A 24,665-nucleotide genomic window follows, 5' to 3' on the forward strand; every position below is an offset into this window, starting at 1 on the left:
CCCCAAACTACCCTCAAAGGGATATTCCGAGGCAACTTCAGCTCGCAAGCTAAGAAAACCAGCTCGCCCGAACTCCCAAGCAGACGAGTCATCCTAAAGACTAATTCTACTAAGGATACTCCTGAAGTATTCGTAGCTCGCTGCAAAGTAGCTCGCGAATGGGTCACACGAGCATTCCGCGGGAAGCTTCTATCTAACAGGCCGTACCAATCAGACTGCGCCATATCCCCTACTGATGGTGCAGTCCCTGTCCTTTTGGCAGTCTGCACCCACGTCTCTCAGTAGGTGGAGGTGTGCTTGTCACTTTGGAGACGTGTCACTCGCTTGGGTAAGGAGTACGTTGCAATGGCCACCTGCGCAGCCCTAGCAGGTAACGGCTGTGGCAGGGGGTCCAGTGGTGGCTATGTCCGATCCCCCAGGGCGCGTCCCTATAAAAACCCTCAGGGCAGAGGAGAAACTTCTTCTGAAAAAGAGAGGACCAAAAAATCTCTTGAGTACAGGAAAACTGTGCGACCTCCACTCTTAGCCTTCATTCTTCCTTTCACTTCCCATACACAGTACTAACTTAAGCATCGGAGTATTCCCACTGGGTAAATCCCCGGGAATCCTTCATTTCATCTTCTCAGTTCCCGCTCGTTGTCAGCAAGGAGCCAGTCAGCAGACAGCTAGGAGTGCCCGGATCGCGCTACATCAGTTCTTATCCACTTGCCCACTTGCCCCATACTTGATGATCTATTTTGCATCACATAGATGGTCATTTTTCATTAATGCATACAAGTGCAAGAAATAAAACGGAAATGCTTTACTCTTAAAGCGTTGTTGGTTCATATCCCTGAATTGAAAGGTTTAACTATATTGTTTTGTTATCGTGTTCAGATTTTAGGGAAAAATTACTATGTTAAGGGACTCCTTTTTAATAATTAAATAACGTAAAACTAATTAAGGCTGCAACTTGGGCCGGGTTAGCACGAATCCAACCCGAAAAAGTCGGGTTGGGTTGGGTCAGGTTGATGCATGAGTTGGGGTTAGGGTTGAAATTTATGAACCTGAGTTTACTTTGGGTTGGTTAGGGTTGACCCCTTGGACAACCCGACTCTATAGTACATATCATATATAAATATATGTTATATATATGATCATACATTGATTTGTTTAGATGCACGATAGTTGTATTGCCATTATCACATACTACCATTTATTTCATTTAAGATAATCACTTCACTTAATCCTAATTGAAAATACTAAAAACTTTATAACAAATTTTATGTTTTCTGGATATTTTATTCTTAATCTCCTCTTTGTTGTTTGCCACTCATAGCTTGCTTCCCATAAAAGATCTATTATAAATCATCATAATAAATTATAGTCATTTCAAACATTTTTTTTATTTGAATTTTGTACTTAAAAAAGAACCAATAAACACATCAACAAACAAATACTAATAAAACATAGGATTAATATATGTAATGAAAGTTGAGTTAAGATCTAAGATTAAGAAGTTCTACAAGATTTTAAGGGATGGGAAGAAGGTTGGGCTGGGCCCAACCTGAGCCCAATCCAACCTGAAGTTGACTTTGGATTGGGTTAGGTTGAAGAAATTTAGTTAGGGTTAGGGTTGGGTTAGGGTTAGTGTTGGGGTTTAGAACTTTGGGTTGAGCTAGGATTGACCTCAGCCCGACCTGACTTGCAGCACTAAAACTAACCATGCTTTTAATGCATAATTTTGTAAAAATAATAAAAAAATGTGCATGGTTCAAAGTGTTGATATTTGATGCACCCCTTTTGACGTAGTGGGGTGTATGAAGACTAATTTTGTGTTTAATACATCAAACAAGCCAAATAAGATCTCAATCTTATGTTTTTCATGTCTTTATTGTTTATGAATTGTATCTTTTTTGTTTTTTTGTTTTTTTTAACTCGAAGCTTATGCCTCAAAAGGCCTCGAGGCTTACGCATTGCCCCTATGAGACCCAACCACCATGCCTCTGCCTTTAGCCTTTTAAAACCTTGCTCTCTACCCACTACTTCAACTTTATTCCCTGTGTTCCCAACATTCTAACATCCAGCCCCTTACCATTCTACCCGTTAGCTAGGTCCTAAGCCAATAGATACAGGGGGACTGGGTTGTAACAATAAGGGTATTACCATCATTTCAAATGGAAAGTTTGGGAGGGTTGAGGTACTCTATTGTCCCAAGTCTCCATGTAAGCCAATGTTTTAAAAACTAACATGGAACTAGAACCACTTTGGTCATTGGTTTCTAGGTTAGCGGTTTGGCCATCTAGTTCCAATGGATAGCCTGTTTTAATATAAAAATAATAATTAAAGCAATTAAACAACCAAAAACATTGTTTAGATCAAACAGGTTGACAGTTCAATCACCTGATTCAGCAGGTTGCTAATTAAATCAATAATTTTTGATAAAAAAGATAGGTCAGAGGTGAAATGGAACCAATTGCCTGGACAACTTTCAGGCCAAACGGTTCGACTGTCCAAATAAACAATGTTTCAAAAACCATTCCATAACATATAGAAGATCATTTGGATTTTGGCCAATAGAAAATAAAAGTTTCTTTAGACAAATAATACCGAAAGCTTATTAGTTATTACTTAAAGGGAAAAATCCCGATTAGTACCTTGTACTTTGGGTCTAGTGTCACTTTGATCCCCAAACTTTAAAATACAACAATTCAATACCCGGACTTTCAAAGTGTGACAATCCAATACCTGCCATTAACTAGCTATTAAGCAGCCGTTAAGTGACATTTTGAAAAGACACAAATGGCTTTCAAGTGTCATCTAATTTTTTTTATCAACTATCCAAACAATGACAACAAAAATTAATAGTCCAAAATTCTTGACTCTTTTATTCAATAAAGTTAAGGTAACTAGAATGCCCACTTAAACATAACCCCAACTTTCTTAATGGAAAAAACAAGGATTTGAGACTGTTAATTTTTTGTCAATGTTTAGATGGTTGGTAAAAAAAATTAAATGACATTCGAAGGGTATTTGTGCCTTTTTCAAATGTCACTTAATGGTAGATTAACTGTTGATTAATGGTAGATACTAGATTGTTACACTTTAAAAATTTAAGTACTGAATTGTAGCATTTTAAAGTTCAGGGACCAAAATGACATTAGGCACAAAATAGAGAGTACTAATTGGGAATTTTCCCCTACTTAAAAAATGGGTTAGCTTTAATTATATATTAATTTTAGACTTATGAAGATGGAAGGATCGTGTAATGACTAACGGTTGCGAGTGTTTAATTTAATGAATCAGTGCTTAATTAAACACTAAACAATGATTTAAATCCTGAATAAAATACGAAATATCAAATAATTAATGCGAATATGCTAGGTAATGCGATCCCTCCCTCATTTTCGATGACTATGAGAGGAATTGAGAATTTGAGAATGGGATAAGCTTTTGTTTTTGTTGTTTTTTTTTTTCTTTCTTTTCCCGTTTCCCGTACAGTTTTTGTCTTTTTGATTTTGCAACTCCAAGAATCCAATGCAATGCGCATCGTGTAAAACGAGAGAGAAATCTATAGATGCATCAGTGGCAATCTCGTAATTGTGAGTGAGTTGTTTGGACTTGAGCAATTTTCAATTTTGTACCACTCTACGCAAAACAATATGAAATTAAAATCTCCATGAAGATTGAGATACGGTGCTGTAAGTAACAATATGAAATTAAAAACCAGCAGCAGAAAGTAGGAGTAGAAGGAATCCCAACGAAACGAGCATGGCGCATGGGAAGGGGAAGAGCAGTATGTGAAAATGAATGGGCGCGTAAAGATGAAAGTAAGGAGGATCATTTAATGAAATATCAGATTTTGGATCAAACAGCTTTCCAACTTGGAAACTGTATCCATTTAATGTTTCAATAAATACTGCCTCTGCCTCTGCCTCTTAAATAAGTGAGAAATTTCAAATTTGCAGAGTTCTGGTTTTCTTGATAAAGCAACTAACGCGCATGTGCACAGTACTACCTGTCTCTGTCTGCGTTTCCAGTTTTCCACTATCACTCACTCGGTTCATTTTGAGAGAGAGAGAGAGAACAGAGAAAACTAATAAAAATTTAACATGACCCACCATTCTTCATAACCAAATCCAACTTCATGAACATCCAAATTACCATTACCTATGACAGATAGCAGTGCCACTAGGGAGCTTAGTTGCACTAAGTGCTCTTTTGACCTACAGACTACAGCTACAAGTTCGAAATCTCAACTGACACATTCTTGGTCTTGCTCTCCAATCTGATTATTCATCTCAACTGGAATCAAGGGTACCCTTTTATAAATCTCACAAAATTTGACATGAAGCACAATAAGCTGGAGGATGAGGATGATCCCTACTCCCTTCCTTGGTACTACTGTCCAAACAAAGCAAAAAAAGAAATACTTGCAGGCGACAAGTTTCCCCTCTCTCTCTCTCTCATCTGTATATAGTGACCGAGTTTGCAATCCCTTTTATGTACCCATCTGTTCAGTACACAGCCAGAGTTGAGCAGTGATGCCAAATAAAGGCAAATCCGAAAAGTGTGCATCATCAGTCATCCATTCCATGGAAAGAGATTGAGGTCCCAGGATTCAAGTGTTTTTAAGTTGTCAACAACCATTGGGTCTGAATCCAAACGGTTCTCTTGATCGGGAATGGGAAATCAAGCAGTTGACTTTGATCGAAAACAATGTGCAGATAAGCTGAATATATTTACTTGGATCGATGAGGAGAGACCTGTAGAGGCTTCAGGTTTGGTTTACACTGCACACACACTCCTCTTAAATAGCCTCTCTATAATAAAAAAAAAAAAAGAAAAAAAAAGTTTTCTTTTCACCTGTGACATCTGTTGCCTTTAATGAGCTACTATCACTTGCTATGCTGCACCATTTATCTTTATCAGAGCACAAATTAGATATAAAAAAGGCCACAGTCCACACTCCACAGGGTGAGGGTGCCCTTGCAAATCAGGCAGGTCCTATTATTCCAGAATTGCCACCTCACATGTGTCCTTTAAATTATAGCAAAGTGGATATTCTCTTACTTCCCTCTTTCTGCAAATCATATCCACTTTCCAACCCCTCCAATTCATTCATTATTCATTCATGTAGAGAAAAATCGAGATAAGTTGTAGACTTGTGATCCAAACATGTAAAAGTTGAAAATAGGTAGTTGGGTACTGTACTACACTGTCTGTACATCTACAGAAAAAGAATTCAAAAACAAAGCAAAATGCAAAATTTTAGAACATTATCAGGAGCAGCAGCAGCCAGCAACAGCTAACTATAACGAGTAAAGGCGACAAAATTTCCCGGCTGAATTTTTGTTTTCTTAATCTTTTTCTCTCTTTCGTTTGTACAAGTAACAAATGAAGAACCAGAACCAGATGGATCAAAGGATCAATTATCTCCACTCTTCCGGCGACGACATGCATGCATCCTCCTTCGATGCCTCCTACAATTTTTATTTTGTCGAACACCATCATCAGCAGCTGAGTGCCTCATACTTCACCGGAATTGGACGGTTAAACCCGACCTGCGACAGCAAATTCCCTACTATGGCTAGATCCCGACAGAATACCCCTTGGTAAACTGATACTGTCTTTGCACCCTTCTTCTCCGACACCGGCAGCTGCTCCAAGCTGCTGCCTTTATTGTAATCTGACAAAACTACCTGTTGTTTCCTATCTTCAATCTCTACACTTGTCTTGCTCACTTTCCCTTCTAACTTTGGTACCGGAGCTGTAACTTGAAGTGCAGCAGCTGCTGCTACTGCTGCTTGTAGTGCAGCCGCAGCCTTCTGCCTCTGCATATCTGCTGCCTCTTCCTCCATGATTGTAGCCATTATGCTCGAATAACCCTTCTGCAGCATCCGATACAGCAAAAGCGCTGTCATTCTCGCCTGATCTTTAACTGAATCAAGATCGCGATCTTCTACAAACTCACACCTTTCCACAAAATTCATCGCCCTATCCGGCCTGTGGCGCAAGGTGAGCAGCAAATATGCCTTCTCCAATTCAGATCGTGAGCATCCCCTCCTCAATCCAATCAATCCATAGTAATCGACATTGCCCGTCTCCCCTGAAGCAATCCTCTGCTTCAACTCCTGCATCTTCACAGTGAGTGCGCGGAGGTTGCTGGGGACATCACGGTACCGAACATTTTGCCTCTTCCAGGCAGGCCCCGGCAGCTTCCGGTCTCGCAGGATCGAGTCATAGAGGATCTTCAAGTGTTCCAAGTCACGAACGCAATCGGGGAAGCATCTGATGGTCTCGAATAGGGCGGCCCGTGTGGTAAGGGCGGGAATGCAAGTGGGATCAAGTGCCAAAGTGCGATTGCAATCGGCGATGGCCTCAGCAATTCGACCCGCAGCTCGATAGGCTGCCGCCCGGTGCTTGTAGCACTCAGCAAGGAAGCCCTGTGGGGTGCCACGGCGCCCGTCAAGGATCTTGGAGAAGTGGCGGATGGCCTCCGAGTAAAGGCCAGCATCAAGGGCTGCAAGAGCGGCTGTGCGGCGTCGGAGGAGGAGCTTGATGTGGCTAACAAGTTGTGTCACACTCTCGGACTCGGTTGGCGGCAGTGTTGCCGGAGCGTTGCAACTGCCGCAACTTGCGACGTTAGAAATGGTGAAGCTATCGTCAGACCAGCTCACGCTCTGCCGCCGGAATGCCGCAGAGGCTAGGCGCTTCCCGGTTTGAAGGAGAACCATGGCGTCTTCCATTAACCCAAGATGGCAGCAGGCTCGACCCAGAACCAAGTACCTACATACATCATGCATTCGTGAACTGAAGGTCAGAGCCGGTTCACTAATTCAAACAGGCTGATTTGCAGACCAGCCGGCTCACAGAAATTTGTCTTCTTCCCCGATCGACGACTATCTACTAATTGACGACACTACCCTCGAAAAGATTCGAGCTAGATTCATTCTCTCCCTTCTCATCGTTGTAAATGTGAAGGGCATGCTTGGGTCAAACTCAAAGGTAGAATTCAGAGGAACTCCGGTATGACCATCAGCTTTATTTGGTTGGCGCCGGATCCGCACATGATATAGGAATTTTTATCCTATTAATCAGTTTCTTAATCAAATAGTCTCACTTTGAATTGACCCATTGAAAAACGGGAAACAGAAGAAGCTTCAATGTCAAGCCAGCAGAAAAATAATGGAGAAATCATTGAGAAAATTACCTCCATTGCCCTTTCTTTTCGCAGTTTTTGCATAGACTGGACATCACCTTCTTTTTCAGGTCCGAAGCAGAGAAGCATTTGAACGAAAGGTCACGCTCTCCAGAATCCGACGAGGAGTTATCGGACGGGAGAAGCTTAACTTGTTCTCTTGAGAGCTGCTGGGAACAACTATCGGAGGAGAGGTCCGATTCCTCGGTGACCATTTTGTAGCTGGGAATGTGTTCCTGGAGCATATCAGCGACCTCCTTGAAGCGGCGGAGGTAGAGGAGGGATCGAGCTTTGAGCTCGAGAGCCAACTCCAGCCGCGGAGAGAGAACAAGGGCGGCATCCAGGAGATTGAGGGCGGAAGCTATCTCCGATTGCTCCTGAGTTGCGAGGAGGGCCCGAGCGTCTTTCACATATTTGTCTGCAATCTGATCAAGTAACAGGAAGCAAATGCCGCTAATTCAATATGGATTTTTTTTCTTTTAAGAATTAAGATGTAAAACCTATGTCATCGAATTTGAAGATTTAGTGAAAACAAACAAATCCAGTAAGCCCATCTGAAATTCATCAAAGAAAAAACCAAAAGCAAGATAAACCCATCTTTTGGTCGATGCTAGAAAATCAAAAAGCAACCCAAAATCCATTTGGATTAAAACATACAATCGACAAGTCGACCGCAAAATTACCCCAAACAACCCAAAAAAAAAAGGAGAAATACAGAAGAAAGCTCAATAAAACAGGGGAGGAAATGAGGAACGCACCTTTCTGTTGCTAACCCACCAATTTTTCTTCTCCACACCAGCCAAAGACGGAGAAGTCGACATGGTTGCAGATGCATCAACCACCGATTTTCTCTCAAAACCTCTTCATTTTACTCCCATCAAGGGGAGAAAGTCAGAGAAGAGAATGGAGAAAGAAAGAAAGAGAGTAAGGGAGAAAAGGGGAAGGGAATGATTATTTTAAACCTAGGAAGGGTAAATAGGGGGGAAATGAGAGAAAACAAACCCTAAAAACAACAACCAGATTTGACTAAAGGGAAAGCTTTGATCCTTCAAATTCTTCGCTGGCTCCGCAGAGCCAGTCGGCCAGATACTTCTCTCGCTTTCACACTACTCTACCACTCAAACCCCGAATTAAAAGAGAACAAAGGAACCCCTGTCCCCTCCCCACCCAATGACCGCCTTTACCTTGTAAAAGCGTCACTCCAGTCGGTAACTCATCACGGGTACACTGGAGTTCAACTACCGGGAAAAAAGACTTGACGCCCAGAAAGTGCAAGAAATCTCACCAGTCACCAGTCACCAGTCTCCAGTCACCACCCTGATATACTGATATGTCATAAATTCATCTGTGTTGGTAATCTATCCATTTACCATTATACCCTTAGCTGGTTTGATCTCTGCTTTTTAAATAATTAAAATTAAATTAAATGTCCCGCCATCCTTTCGCGAACATTCAAATTAAAATTTGACACAAAGTGGCTTAAATTAATTAATCAATTCTGATTCCATCTAGTGTCATCACAGTTTAAACACTTGCAAAGCCATGTTGGCTTTGTCAAATTGTATTTAATACAAAATAGAGTAACAATGGTGAAGGAGTTTATGGTCATTTGATAGAAATCATAGGGACAATCTTGTAATTAAAAGTATCATTACATCCATAAGAGGAGTTGGGATATAAGGTTAGAAGTATCACACGTATGGGTCGATACATAGTGTGTCGATAGCTTTCCAATATGTCTCTATATGGGTTGTATCGGGTTAGCCACTGGTACAGAGGGGAGCTTGGTCTTAAACCAGATCCTACCAACAAAATACATTCTAACAGTCTACCAACATGATCTCACATCTCACATATGATGACCCACCCGAATGAAGCCCTCTAACCGATGAGGATATGCTACTTACCACTAAGTTATATAATCAATTATGATGTTTACGCTAGTGTTTGATACGCATATGTTTATTATAAGGCATAAGAATCATATTTTTTCCTTGGGAGGGCATTGCTTATTTATTTATTTTTTTTACTACATTAACATAAATAAATTCATGGTGATAAGCCATCTCAAATCAGCATATCATGCCGTGTATGATAATATCAGAAATAATAAGACATCATCCAAAGATATTTTCAATACACGATGAGGATGTACTGTGGAATGTTGTGGAAACTATAAGACTGATTTCAACTCGTGATAAGCAACTTGTCATAAATTAAATAACGAGTCACATACTTACCCATGTAGTTACATGGGTTGGATGGAGTTGAAGAGCTCTTTTAAGCATCCCAATTCCCAAGTTCTTATCTTCCCCACACCTCCTTCTAAGTCCTTACAACCTCGTGTAGGTCAAATCTCCCGTGCCACGTCATTAATGCATCTAGCCTGTATCCACGTGTTACTTCAATACGTTGGGTCCCACATTAGCTCGGAATTGTTCAATGTCCAGCTCAGCTTAAACTTTGTAACATGCTTCCTTCTTAAGTTCTTTTTTTTTCTTCTAATTTTATATAGATATAGGAGCTGGGTATGGACTCTATAAAGTGTACCATTTTTTTTGGGCATTAAGTGTACCAATTATTGGGTGTTCCTCATGATAGTCAAGTCAAGCTGTACATTGAAGGCTCCATTATATAGTATGCATCTTTCAATTTTTTTTTTCTATTTTTTGCTTTTTTTTTCTTTTGCAATGTTTGAGAGTGCTTAAAAATAAGTGTTTATTGAAAATAAATGTTTATTTGGGAGGGGATTTAAACCATTAAGTACTTATTGGTGTTTGGGAAATAAGTATAAAATAAGTGTTTATTTTAAAAATAAGGATTTAATTTTTAAGTCCAAATTTCCAGCTTTTTTAAGTGTTTATACAATAAGCACTTACTCAATTTCTTTTCTCCCGTAGTTGTCTCCGGTGAATTTTTAGAATACTAATTATACCCTTTTACAGAAACAATTTTACAAAGGTACTTTTATAAAAGTAATGTTATGAAAAGTATTTTTACAAAAATACTTTTACAAAAGTACTTTTATGAAAATACTTTTACATTAAAGCACTTTTATGAAAATATATTTACAAGAGCATTTTAAAAGCACTTTTATAAAAGTACTTTTGCAGAAGTACTTTTACAAAAAACACTTTTATAAAATCAATTTTATGAAATTAAAAATAATAAAATAGAAAATAATTAATTAAAATATAATAGATGCATATGTTTTGTGGTTTGGACTCTCGATTGATGGCTATTTGACCTTAAATTTAGTATTATTAATGTATTTATGAAATTTGTATGCATTTCTCTAGCGTATCCAAGTGTTTCCATATTTTTGTTCATATCCATGTGTTTTCAAAGTGTATCTGTATCCAAATTGTCCAATACGATACCCATACTGATACTTTAATCCTTGAATTGAGTAGATCAGTAATTGTTTTGGATAAGAGGTCTATGGGACTATCCTTTATTTTAATGTTGTTTTTAGTGTTACTCTTCTTTTAGATTTCATCACCAAAGAGTGCCATTGGTAATTCCTGTATGTGGAACTGCTTGTGTTGGGAAGTCAACAATTGCCACCCTGCTTACACAAAGGCTAAACTTGTCAAATGTTTTACAGGTAGACATGTTTACATCTTTCTGCAGAAATTCGTATGTATATATGCACCCATGTAAAACATGACTTACCAATCCATCCCCACCCTTTTACATAAGTATTTTTATAAAAAAACAGTTTTACGAAAATGCTTTTATAAAAGCACTTTTGTAAAAGTATTTTATAGGAGTGCTTTTATCAAAATACTTTTTATGAAAGTACTTTTATAAAAGCATTTCCATCAAAGTACTTTTATTCATTCACCTTGGATTGGATGTTTTCAAAATTTGAAAGAAAATAAAGGACACGAGTCGCAATTGCTCATTTAAGTGCTTATTAGAGAAAAATACAATCAAACACCCAATATAAAATAAGTATTTATTTTAATAAGTACTTATTTTTAACATAAACACTCCCAAACATGATCTTAACAGAATATTCAAAATTGGGAGATTTGTATATTGCGTGATTGGCGATTTAACAGAATGATGACAGGGGTAGCATAATTCCCAATTTTATTTATTTTTTATAGATCCAAAAGGATGCTACACAAACAGGGGTAGCATGCCCTCCAAGTCACAATTACAAATAAAACCCAAAGGAAAAAGGGAGATCTTGCAAATTAAAGTTTAAGAAACCTGGAGGAAAAGATTGGGCTTGAAGGGCGGTTATCCAGTCAGCAGCCAAATTCGCCTCCTTATGCTCCGAGGCGATTGAGATTCATTGCGCAAGCAAGCAAGAGATGACAAGCTTAAAGTCCCCCTCTATATAATTATGGGAGAGTCTTTGAAATTTAAGGATAAATTATGGGCTTCCCAAGCTGCCCAGGCTGATAGTGGCCTCACCCAGAAAATAAGCCTTTATATCCAGAACTTTATCACTACAGTTTCTTAGCAATGGCAGCCACAGCACATTTATTTCCATTAATGCATCAAAATTTATTTATTTATTTATTTATTTGGTAAATCATGATCAAAATTTATTTTGATAGCATTGTTTTTTGGGCATTTCCAATTTACAAATGATCGAGTTCCATTCTTTATAGTTTTCCCCATCTGTTTCATTTTGATGAGCATTCACATACTCTGAAAAAGCAATACCATCTTTTTCTACTTTTCCAAATGAACCACACAATAAAAACAGTTTTTTTTTTTCTAAATTATTTTCTTTGGTATGAGATGAAATTCTCTCCCACCACCCTTTCATATTTCCATCATCTTTTCTAGGATAATGAACATTTGGGTAAACCATCATCCAAATCTGATTTGAATACGTGCACATCGAGCACAAATGTCATCAATATTAACCCCCCGCCCCTCCCTTTTTTTTTTTTTTTTCAAACGATCCCTAGTGCGAATTCTGTCTCTTAGAAGAAGAAAAGAATCTTTGGGGGGCATTTGAGATTCTACTTTGGAGTACCAATTAAAAGAATCAGAAGAATCACCCCCTATATCTTTTCTGTTGCTTTAGTAATATAAGCCAATTTAATGGAAAAATTTTTCCTTTTATTTTATTTTTCCAAAATTTTATAAGGGGGTTAGTCTTAGAAAGGCCTACTCCCATGAAAATTACAGAAACCAAAAATACTAAATATTTAATATATTAAGGAATGATCATAACGATACAATACACCCTATACACCCCAATACGTTGTAACATTTTAAATCTTTATTTAAATCAACTTAAATATTAACAATCAACTTAAATATTTAATATATATATATAGCAAGCAATGGAAAATTGCTGTCGTGATGGGGCCATATTAACATGCCATAGATATGGGCAGATATAAATATTGAGTAGCTGTCCATATACGTGATGTCCCCATTTAAATGTTACTGGAGCCGGGGTTAGACTTATTAGAGAAGGCTAGCCACGCACAGGCAAGACACCAAGGCTCTAGTCCTAGTCACAACAACAAGGCGCTCTCTCTCTCTCTCTCCATCCATTTTTATGCTGTCTTACAATGCATCTGAAAATCCGACCTAGAGGGGGGGGGGGGGGGGGGGGGGGGCTGATAAAGAGTGACAGGTCGGTCCAATTCGGTCGGGCCATTACTCAGCAAGCTGACTTGGATGTCAAGGTAACATGGTTTGCTCTTAGCTTTGAAGTTAAATCAAAAGGGTCTCCGCCTTGGAGTCCTTTCAGCGGTTAAGCTGTCCAGCTTGGCCACTCCTAAATGTTCATTTTCTATGGGTTAGTCCAATCAAGCTGCGTGCCCACTTAAAGAATCAGACTGCGACCCATTGGTGTGGGCATTCTGATTTTGGATGATTCATCATTGGGCCCAGTCCAATCTGTAATCTGGGTCTGGGTTGCAAGATATTTGTCCTAATTAGCTCCATTTTCAAAAAAACTTCATTTAACAATTCCAATGAATGGACATGGAGTCCTGGGCCATATTTGTTTCGGAGAAGTACGGATTTGTCCAATGCGGATTTTTGATTTACACTACAGAGTTATAAACATTCAAAAGGATCACAACTCACACTTTATGCATCAACTTTTGTCTGTAAATTGGCATTAATTCCGAGTTGGCATCTATCCAACAGTACTTTGAGCCTATAAATTCTGACTCTGGGTTGATCAGTTATTCTCCCTATTTGTTTTGGTAATACAAAAGAAGAATGAACTACCAAATTACAATGAATTGCCTCGGTTTTTATTCCCACATGTAGAATCAAGAGAGCTTGAATCTGCTACCCACAAGTTGCCTATTAGGAATATCTCCCATTTTCATTCATAAAGATGTTTTCAATACACGGCCGTGATTTTTTATGGGTTTACATATAGGAATATTTTGTGGGTAACAGATCCGAAATGGAAGGAAGAGGCCTTATCTATAAAAATAAGAAGTTGAAAGCACAATTGTGTAAAAAGAAAGCCACATACACGCACACAACACAAGAAGAACAGATTCAAAGGCGAGCAAAAAATTCTGCACCACTGCACGTTCATGGCTTACTTGGACCAAGTTGTTCGAAATCAAATAATTGAGAATTGAGAATTAAATAGATAAGGTTAAGATGAATCATATGCTGGACAATCTGACACTCTGAGTTTTCATTCAAAAGTCATTGGCCAATTTGGCCCATTTGCTGAGGCTGAGCCACCATTTTCGTAGGCCCTCGTTGGCCCAAATCCTCTATGATCGCTCAACTCAACTCCAACTGTCAAACCAGTTTGGAGGTGCTCCAGCTACTACAAGGGACCTTGTTTTGGTTCATATTTTAGGACCCAAACTGTTAAATTAAAGTATGTAGATTCTGATTCAACTTTGCTGGTTTTGGTAAGAGTATATTTATGTATTCAAAATAGATGCAAATTTTTGCATTCAAAATTGGTCAATATATAAAAAAGGTGGATTGAGTTCATATTTCTATCTACTATAAATTAAAATCATTTGACAAGAGTACAAAATTATTAACACAAAGTGAAACTAAATTTACATGTTTTCGAAGGAGACAAATTTGCATTTGTATTAAACATTATTGTATTTACATTCTTCTCAAACAGAATCTAAGACTCAGTTTGGAAAGAGTGCAAATACATATAAATAATACAAAATACAAGGTTTTGTACTCTACATATTTGTATTTGTATTACTTCCAAACTGAGCCTAAGGCCATATTTGGTTGCAGTCCAATTTTATTTGCACTAAAAGGCATGGGAGTGCAAATGAAAAAGAAATGCAAATTTTCATTTAATTTCATTTTGGGTTTTACTTTATTATGCTTTATGTCTTAATTTGCTTCATTTGTACTTAAATCAAACAAAATAAGTTAAAATTTTGAACAAAATTAGATCAAAATTTACATTCAAATCATTTGCACCGCTATAATTTTGCATCAGTGCAAATTTATTTACATTACAATCAAACACAACCTAAGACTCAGTTTAGAAAGAATACAAATGTAAATATATGCGATACAAATACATTAAAATAATATAAAATATAAGATTTTACACTCTACATATTTGTAATTGTACTCCTAAACTGAGCCTAATGGTTGGCCCCAAGCATTCTCTTTTGAAAATGGAAAGCCACAATATACAAATATTACAAAGAGCTTCAACAAAATGAGATCTCTCCACTCTCCACTCTCCACTCTCTCCTCTCTCCTAGTCTTGGTGCGGCCGGTATCAATTTAAATATCATATTATATTAGGAATTAAATAGTAGATTAAAGACAAAACTTCCATCATCCAAACATATCGATATGTATGTATGTATGTATGTATATATATATGTATGTATGTATGTATATATGTTAAACTTTGTATATCAAAATAAAATAAAATAAAAAGACATTTCACAGAAAATTTTGCTTCACTAATAGAAACCATATATGAAAAATATTGGGTGGATGGTGGATTTATAATTTATTTTGGCCAAAATTTTGAATGGTGGTGAGCAATTATTTTTCATTAATCTTATATACCCAAATCAAATGCCTATTTTAGGTAGACAAACCATCAGACTCACCTCACTTGGGTCACCTGATAATACAAAAGCTGATCCATTAAAATGGGTCATCCAGGTCCATTGGTCGTTGACCAAGCCAACAACTTTTATAATATGGTAGGTGAAAAAATCAACCCAAAATCAAAGTGGTGATTATAGCACTAATATGGGCAACCGGATCGGTACAATTGGTTAAAAACATTGCCACCTTGTTTCCTTCAATTAGGAAAACTTAAGGCTGTGTTTCGTTCAAGGGAAGATTTTGGTGGGATAGGATGGGATGAGATGAAAAAGAGAAAATGGGTGGAAATTCTTCACATTCAGTTGCAAAAGGAAAAGTAGTGGGAAAATCAACACCAATAACAATAATTAGTTAATTAGTAATTTTTATTATTTTTGTATTCTATTATTAATTTATTATTAAAGATTAATTAATTAACATTAACAATTAGTTAACTTCTTATTCATTAAAAAATAATAGTTTAAATTTTAGTTAATGCTTTATTTTATTAATATCTATCATGAATTAATTAATCATTCTTGTATTATTAGTTATTTTTAATTAATTTATTTTATTTAATTATTAAGTAAATTAATAAAGAATAATTATTCAATTATTCATTAATTACTTAATTATTAACTATATTTCTGATTAATTAATTTAATTAATATAATAAAATAATTAATAATTTATTAATGGGTCTTAGGTCTAATATTGACTCTTAAGGAAGGTGTTTTTCTTATTAGACAAATTTTCCCCCTCCCTTCCCACTTGTTTCACACCAAAATGGTGGGATTTCACATCTCAAGAATAAGAATTGGGAACAATAACCCCTTTTCTTCCCATCCCACCTCGTGACTGACAACAAACCAAGCAATATATGAAAATATTCTTCTTTTTATCTCTTCTCATCCCACAAACCAAATAGCCTAAAAACTATTATCTACAAGTACAAATCACTTCCTTCACCAACACTTTTCCTAGGTGAGCCGATTCCCATCTCAAAATATAAAAATAAAAGGAAAGAGAACCCCTAAAAGGCAAAGAGAAAAAAAGTTATTGCAAAATATGGGCTTCAAATGTTGTTCCATTTGACATTCTTTAGATTTGGGCCATTTTTACAAGCCAAATAATTGAATCTGGGCTTCAAATGTTGTTACTGCTGAGACAATATGTTCAGTTTCGTGGGTCCTCTCTTCATTGAGCAACCATCAAATTAAGCAGTTGGTACTTGGTAGCTCCAGCTATGACGATATTGAATTGAACCAATCCAGACTTAATAGTCTAAAGTATTTATTGGATTGGACTAAATCAGATCCATCCGTAATAAATTTATAATTTTAGATTGGATTGAATTAAACCAATATCTGATCTATTGATAGAAGGTAAGAATTTAAGTGTCAATTGACCAGATTTGAATTGAAATCAATCTAAATTAAAATGAATTTGAACAGATTAGACGATTCAGACATTAAATTGGACCAATCTAAAATGGTCCAAAATGTTTATTAGATTGAATTGACATGCCACAGGGATGTGAGAACTGAGAACCCACCCCATCAATAACCCAATACACTTTACAGTGCATGCAGGTCATTAGATATACAAATAAATCAAGTCTCGGACTCTGTAATTGATTTACTTGAATATCACATATCGAACTCGATCTGGATTCAATCCAATGGGAACATAATTGAGACTAGTAGATACAAGTACATATACTTAAAAGAATATCACATGGGATGGGATCATAATGAGTGATTGAGCCAGATATATTCCATCCAATTTAAAAATGATCAAATTATCAAATATTAAGTTCAAACCTATAACATTTGCAACCCTAAGAAATAAGAATCCATGAGAAAAGCTCAGATTCTACCATTATATCTTTAACGTGGCAAGACTAGTCAAGCCTCCCCTTCTACCCACATGTACTTGGGTTTGAGATGACTCCAAAGAATAATTACCGACGTGGAGCACAAACGATCACAAATATGATTTGTATCGCACAAAGCCACAAACAAGTAAAACCCAATCCATTGATCACTTCCAACAAAGAGAGACCTCTGTGTTTATCCCCTGGCGCAGGTCAATAAACTGACCCACAGTGAGATCTATGATCCTGGACTCTTGATCAAGGGTTAGTTTCAAATGAAATGGAGGGTGTCACAGGAATAATCTTGCCCTGTTCGCTTTTCGGTACCCTGGTAACGTGTTAATCCAGACAAGTGATTCTCGAGCAAAAGTTGTTAAGTAACTTTGATTTCAGTGTTTTTAAGTGCTTTTATTTATCTAGGTAAAGGCGGTAGAGAATTTACATTTTTTGACAAGTGAATAAACAACTTACCCACTCTTTAAGAAAGTATAAGTTACGCAGCGAATTAATATTCTTTGAAAAATTGCTTTACATGAGCCATTATAACAATGCGACGGAAAAATTGGTCAATTACGTGATCAACTAATTTGTCCCATTAGATACCTAAAAAAACGGGAAATTGTCAAAAACTCATCATGAGTTTTCAGCATTTCTCTTAAACTCACAACTTTTCAAAATGTCTAAAACTCACCATGTCACTAACTTGACGTTAAAAAGACATGAAAAAAAGGAAAAAGTTAATATATTACAATTTTAACTTTCATAGAAAAATATAATATATATATATATATATATATATTTAATATTTAGACATGAAAAAAAGGAAAAAGTTTAAAAAATATTTTCAAATATAAAATAAATATAAAAACACAGAAATTAAAAAAATATAAAAAAATTATAGAATTTGCACACAAAATAAAAAGTTATTTTCAAATTGTAGAAACTATAGAAATTGAAAAACAAAACTAGAAAATAAAAATTGTAGAAAAACACCAAAAATTATAGAAAAAACACAGAAATTGCAAATAAATAACAAAAAAAATCAGGAAATTTTATAGATGGTATAAAATAGAAAAATGTAAAAAAAAAAACATAAATTATAAAAACATTAGAAATTATAACAAACACTAAAAATGTAAAAAAAAATGAAAATTGAAAAATGAAAAAAGTCCATTTTCCTCTAACTCGTCATTCAAGGGTGATATGGTCATAAAAATTGTTATTTATGCTGACATGGACACCTCTGTTAAGAAACATTAATGGTGCACTAATGGAAGTTGAGTTTTTGGAAAATAAAAACTTACTGACATGGTGAATTTTAGACGTTTTGAAAAGTTGTGATGAATTTAAGAAAAATGCTAAAAAATCATAATAAATTTCAAACAATTTCCCAAAAACAAATAGGTACATAGTAACATACAAGTAAGTTGTAGGAATCCTAAATGTGACATAACAATAGTTGGCACAAGACTTCGATGTCTCAACACACCTTATGTGTGAAACACATGATGTGGTGTTTCTGTATCAATTTGAACCTGCCCTACTATATACGTTTTTCCCTGAAAAAAAAATACAAAATCAAATATGTTTCAGTATAAACCTTCAATATAGTATTTCTAGAGTTCACATCTCAGCCCCACAAAGTCCCGCCTCACAATGTCTAATAGCACATCCTTGCCGTATATTGAGAACATTTCTTGATGATGACATCATCGATTCTAATAGGGATGTACTGTGAAACGTTGTGGGGCAGAGAATGTGAACTTATATTTACATTTACACTCTTATGGGAGGTGCTGTGGAACATTAGGGGTGGCAATTTTTCACCCAACTCGCTAAACCGCGCCCAACACCAGCTCAGAGTCTGGTCATAGACAAAGCCACCACCATTCATCAAACAACTATGGATGAAACTCTTCGTAGACGGCCACGCTAACCTAGAAGGAAAAGCGAAAGAAAATGTAGAAAGAAAAACACAAATTGTAATCCAAAGATTGTTCTTTTCTTCTTTTTTTTTTTTTTTTTCCAATTAATTACAGTTAATTTTTCATTTTTTTTCTCTTTAGTTTGCATCTCTCTCCACCTCTTTCTATAAGAAACGGAAGTTTGAACGAAAGTATAGGTATTAAATTCACATTGAAAACAAAATCTATTTTGTCAATTACACAGAGGTTCGTAATAGTCACCGTTACCATCACCGATCACCGTCAGCGAGGTAGGTAGCTACCATTACTAAAGTCGACCTTCATGTCTCCATCCTACCCAAATGTTGTCGAGCAATCGATCAAAGACTCGCGTTTCCGATTAATAAACCCAATACATGCACTGACCGCATTCCTCAAGTACTCGCCGAAAAACCTGGTCCACATCCGCCGGAAGAAATGCCGGCCGGAGGAGCCCACGAGCGAAGACATGGGTTAGAGGTAAGCCTAGGCATCCTGCTTGATGAGGCGGTTCTTGATGGAAATTTCATGGCCGGACTGAGAACCGGGGCCGGCCGGAGATTGGACTACTGCGCCAGGGGATGAAGGCATCAAGTCCCTAAAGGAAGTATAAGTTCGTGATTGTAAAGAGACAAGCTCAAAATCATTGGGTAACACAACGACTTTTCGCCGTTGGGAAAGCTTGAGCTCAACACTGGGGGGAGATCGAGCTTTGTGTGGAGCAGGCAAGAAGCTATCGAGTTCCTTCGTCGAAGTGTTGACTAAGTGTCTGGTTTGATTGACCCCATCGATATAGATAGAACAGAAGAACAGAGCCCCACATATAGAGAGACAGAAGAGGTTTGAATAGATTTCACATGGTTTAGATCAACCTTCTTCGGTTGGGACTCACTCATCGGTGGAGAATCCGGAAGACATGGTTTTTGGATTCTAGCTTTCTTCTGCTTGCTTCTCTCTCTTTTGTTGTTCGCGTTTTGATGGGCCTATATTTGATGCTTGATCCCCACCTACCACCTGTTCCTCTCATACAGTTGGGGTTTAGAGATTTAAAGATTGACCTGAAAGTGATCAATTAAGCCCTGTCCCAGCGACGAAGGATTATAGTTAAATTCTTAACTTAATAACTTACTGAAAGATTGACCTGCTTAGTAATACAACATTGGTGGTCTTTGGCATGAACTTCTCAATATCATTGTTTAACTAACCAGAAGCATTCAAGTGGTTTCTTGCAATCACAGGAATATGTGGGGTTATTATATTCTGTTCATTTTTGTGTTTTTTCAATTACAGCAGATTCATGCCCTGTAGATGCAACAAAAGTGAGAGAGAAGGCAAGAGAATCTCTCTTTTAGGTTTATTTTAAATCTGAAGAATGAAGAACAGTCCGTTAACGCCACCTCTACTGTTCCTTCAACCTGGATTGAAGAGAAAGGGGAATAGGGTGAAAAGAAAGAAAAAGGGTAAAATGGTCCAAATATTATCATAAATGCCAGTTTTTGTATTATGAAATTATTTAAAATGCATCTGAATTAAGGGATGGCTTTGATTGACAGTAGATTAGCATCAGACATTGGATTGTCGCAAATTAAAAGTTTGGGTATTAGATTATCGCATTTTAAAGTTTGGGGATCAAATTGTCACTTGAGCTAAAGTATAGGGTATTGATCGAAATTTTTTCCTAATAACTTTTGAAACAGTAGAGGTAGCCATAAACAATAGCTAAACCATAAGCATAGTTTAAAAAAATTGGCCTAAAATATAAGATAGAAATAGAAAGTTGAGACAGATGTTTATGGGATTCTTTCTATTCATCTATTAATTTCTATAAAATCAAAGACAGCCTAAAGTTGATCCACTCATGTGATGCCCGTATGACTGTTTGTATCCGAGGAATTAATGGTGTCAAACAAGCTATCAAGCAATAACTACAATTCTATTAGAGAAGTATTATATTTCTACCAAGAAAGATTATTTGAGAGTTTGATTGGTTGGAGAAAATATTCTGAGCTCCATTATGTCTCATCTCATGAACACAGGATATGTAATTCTTGGCAGAACAGGGAATTTCTTTCTCCTGCCCAAAAAGGATCTACTTTGCCTGCACCAAAATGTCATTAAAATAAGTTTTAATGAAGGGATGTTAGAAAAGAGTTTAGCTTCCGTCAGTGCAACGTCTATTTGAACAGCCTTTATAGTCTTGCATTGAGAATATTTTCTCACTTGTGTACTTTATTTTATAGGGAGATATTTCTAATGCAAGGTTGCAATAGGCTATTCGAAGTGTGAGCATGGGCGTGCATTGACTGAAGTCGAACTTGTTAGAAAATTAGGGGGAGAAAAATATGAATAGGATGAAAACACTCACTTGGTCTTCTCCACAGGTTGTGCAAGTAGGCCTCCGAGGGGGTAGCTGTTGACGAGGTGTCCGCTAGGGATTACGGTGCCAAGATCAATGATTTGGTGGTAAAAAAAGGAGTAGACTAGTTGATATTGATCTTTTCTGCCCATTTTTTTAGGAAATAAAGTAAGGGTCCATTTGATTTACAGTCCGAATCCGAATTGGAACACCCCATTCCGATAGACTGTTTTGATTAGACAGAAATTGGAATGGAAATTGAAATCAAATGGGATTTTATTCTCAAGGGAAGGGGGAGGGAATAGCCATTCCACCAGGAATGGGAATGGGAATCTGATTCCACTCAACCAAAAAGTTGGACATTCCGATTCCAATTATAGACCCCTATTTCCACAAACCAAAGGGGCCCTAAGTCTGTCCCTTGGGATACAATCTCAAATTCTCAATACATTATCAATAGAAAATACCTGTAATTTAGGGCGTAGCATCTCTACTGCTGCTTTGGACCTTTCGTTGAAGCCTGTTGTTTGCTGTGTGTACACCATCAATGAACAACAATACAACATAATTAGTCATTGAAGATTATCCATTTATCCCTAAGGATCTTATTTCATTTGGCTCCTTTCTGAAAACCTCACCAGATCAGAAACTGCCCTGAATTGTGGGATGGTTCAGCTCGGTCTGGGCTTGGGCTGGTACTTAGGCTTTTACATATTGTCTGGGTTGGGGCATTGATGAAGGTCCAATAAAACACAGAGTGGGCCTCACTCGGGTCTCATCCACATTTCTAAATACCAAATTGGACTAGGGAGCAACAAGGGTGATAGGGTATCCATCCCCAAGTCCCAACAGCTTAATATTGTCCTGGAATTCCTGTTAGCTTCAAGCTTTAGGCCTAGTGCAAGAAGCAAGTAGGAATCTTAGCCCAGCCTGATCCATTTGGCTTTAACTACTTGGATTGGTGTTTAATGGGTTGGACAATTTTGAATCCATTTGGAAGTTTGTGGTCAGTTGGTCACCAGACCTTTTCTCCAACTCACAAGAATCAATTGCAGTCTCCATTAAGAACTCAAAAGCATGCATTACATGTATTGGGGTGAGTCATCACTGTAGTCTTTTACCTTGCCTAAAGCCCAATCAGCTGAATCGAAAAATGCCCGTTCATGGTCCTGAAGATATGGAATTATGACTTCTTTCATTATAAAAAGTAAAAGTAAAAAAGAAAAAAGAAAAAAACTAAACCAATTGAGCCAAAAATAATAACTAATAACATATTTCTTCGTACATTTACCTTTGAGATTAAGGGTTTCTTTCTGGACAGAAGTCCATATTTCTTTCCTTGCGATGCCTGTTGTGTTGAACTGTTATCAGTAACGGTAGAATAAACTCTATCCACACACATACACACAAAAGTTCACTCTGGACTTGAGAAATGGTCCAGCCCAGTAAGAGCCCAATATTGTAATTACAAGTCAGAATCTCCGTAAGGTGGGCAGTGGGCACGGGTTTTGACAGACGAGTCATGCTCCATGACTCAAAGAGAAGAGGTCCAAGTGACCTAAGAATCTTACAAGTGGCAGCATAATTGGAGGCCCAAGCCCAAATGGATTCGAATAGTTTGTTTCCATCTCCAACTCTATCGTGGAGGAAGTTTTCATAGGAATATGCCTTTCAGAAAAATGTGAATAAATGGTAGAATAAAGGGTTTTGTGGACCATGGGTAGGGCAAATAATAGATGCCCAGTTCAGATGGTCTTCTGGTTTACTGACGTGTTCACCCTTGATTGGGTCACGTATCCCATAGCAGATCCCATTATCCCACCATTATTTACACTTTTTTCTCAGCTTATTTCTGTTGAAGCCTGACCAATTATTCTATTTAAAAATCGTTTCGGAAAAGATGATTAATTTGTCCACGTGGCAAGTGTTGTTGGGCTAAGTAAGGCCCTCGCCGACAAATACCTGGTTCCGTTGTATTGTTTTCCCCTACTTACAAAAGTCTTAAACCATCGGGCAAGAGAATTGAACAATGAAGTCATAAAACAAGAGATAAATGTGATATTACATATTTTTTTTCAAGTATGTATTAAGCATGAATATTTCACCAAAATTTTTGAAGGAATGTTGACATTTTTTTTTTCAATTAGCTCGCTAAACTTGACAGGTGGCAAAAGCGTATGCTAATTGCTAAGAACCTTCTAAATAGAGGGGGTTGATGGAGTCTTTAGAAAACAGTGCACATCCCGGATTTAGCCCTTGCTGCGTTGTCCGTTCGATGACATAAACAGTTGGCCATGGCTGACTATAAGCATGCATACACATGTTTTTGAAAGAGAAAATAATCCCAATCCAGTTCTGCTACTATCTGATGAGGACAACCCTTGACTGTCCTGCTCTGATAGCTAGATTATATCAGAACTAGAGAGAGAGAGAGAGAGAGAGAGAGAGAGAGAGAGAGAGAGAGAGAGAGAGAGAGAGAGGTTACCTCCTCTTGTTGATAAGCTAAATACTTCTCACCTTCACCTCTGTTGCAGTTCGCCATTTCAAGCTCTCCTGTTGCAGAGAGAGTGGGGATAGGAATGAGGAGTGGGGAGAAGTTAAAAAGGAGTCGGGGGGGGGGGGGGTGTATAGGGGATAAGAGGATATGTGGTGAAGGAAGAAAAGCTTCGGGGGTGGGACGTAGGGTTGAGGAAAAGGATGAGATGGGATAGTACACAAATTGAGATACGCTGCAGAAAAATAAAGGAATGAATAGAATGACAGACTCCATTAAGCAACCACAAACAAGAATATAACAAAGGTGGATCTTTTTGTTCATATTTTTAGGAGAGAGAGAGAGAAAAGCAAATGGATAATGGATGAAAAAGGAGCAACCTTACCTTACGTCCTTACCCAGCTCAAATGAGTCAAAACTCAAAAGGGAAGATGGGGTCCTCAGACTAGGGATATTGCGAGTGGGTTTCTATGGGCTCATGGGTCGAGTTACGGTGGGTTCAGGCTTCTGATTCGGCCCACCCATTTCATATAATTTACTGTATTATATACTGGAGACGTAGAGGTAGGGGTTTGCAAAGCATGGTGGTTCGTCGTTTGATTATAATACAGCTCTGCGTCCTTTATCTCTTTGATCCTCCTATATTCTTACCGACGGTGAGTAAAAATTAAAGACAAGTTATTGCATTGACACTCCCATGATTGAAGCTTGGATGTATTGTAGCAGCAGCAGATTACCCTGTTGCGAACCGGTATTATGGGTGTCAA

General features: G+C 37.3%; 2 protein-coding genes across 4 annotated transcripts; both read right to left on the reverse strand.

Moving 5' to 3' along the window:
• Nucleotides 1-5,144: 5,144 nt before the first annotated feature.
• On the reverse strand, nucleotides 5,145-8,398 carry LOC148867683 (uncharacterized). The gene is made up of 3 exons (XM_088974418.1): nucleotides 7,939-8,398; nucleotides 7,193-7,605; nucleotides 5,145-6,768 (listed from the first exon to the last, which is right to left on the reverse strand). Exons 1-3 carry the CDS (start codon nucleotides 7,999-8,001, stop codon nucleotides 5,493-5,495), a joined length of 1,752 nt encoding a protein of 583 aa, XP_088830544.1. The 5' UTR covers nucleotides 8,002-8,398; the 3' UTR covers nucleotides 5,145-5,492.
• A 12,439-nt stretch (nucleotides 8,399-20,837) lies between these two features.
• On the reverse strand, nucleotides 20,838-24,239 carry LOC148867684 (uncharacterized). Of its 3 annotated transcripts, none has more exons than XR_016109273.1 (6): nucleotides 23,890-24,236; nucleotides 22,696-22,752; nucleotides 22,526-22,573; nucleotides 21,872-21,934; nucleotides 21,414-21,548; nucleotides 20,838-21,146 (listed from the first exon to the last, which is right to left on the reverse strand). XR_016109273.1 is itself a non-coding variant. In XM_088975377.1 (6 exons), exons 1-6 carry the CDS (start codon nucleotides 24,220-24,222, stop codon nucleotides 21,138-21,140), a joined length of 573 nt encoding a protein of 190 aa, XP_088831503.1. In that variant the 5' UTR covers nucleotides 24,223-24,239; the 3' UTR covers nucleotides 20,838-21,137. The 3 variants fall into 3 exon arrangements, 2 of the variants coding, with proteins under 2 accessions (XP_088831503.1, XP_088831504.1); XM_088975377.1 differs by having other exon boundaries at nucleotides 21,414-21,476; nucleotides 23,890-24,239; XM_088975378.1 differs by lacking the exon at nucleotides 21,414-21,548 and having other exon boundaries at nucleotides 20,910-21,146.
• Nucleotides 24,240-24,665: the final 426 nt, after the last annotated feature.

Source organism: Nelumbo lutea, chromosome 3, assembly GCF_056320005.1.
Source record: "Nelumbo lutea isolate HS-2025 chromosome 3, American lotus-T2T, whole genome shotgun sequence".
NCBI lineage: Eukaryota > Viridiplantae > Streptophyta > Magnoliopsida > Proteales > Nelumbonaceae > Nelumbo > Nelumbo lutea.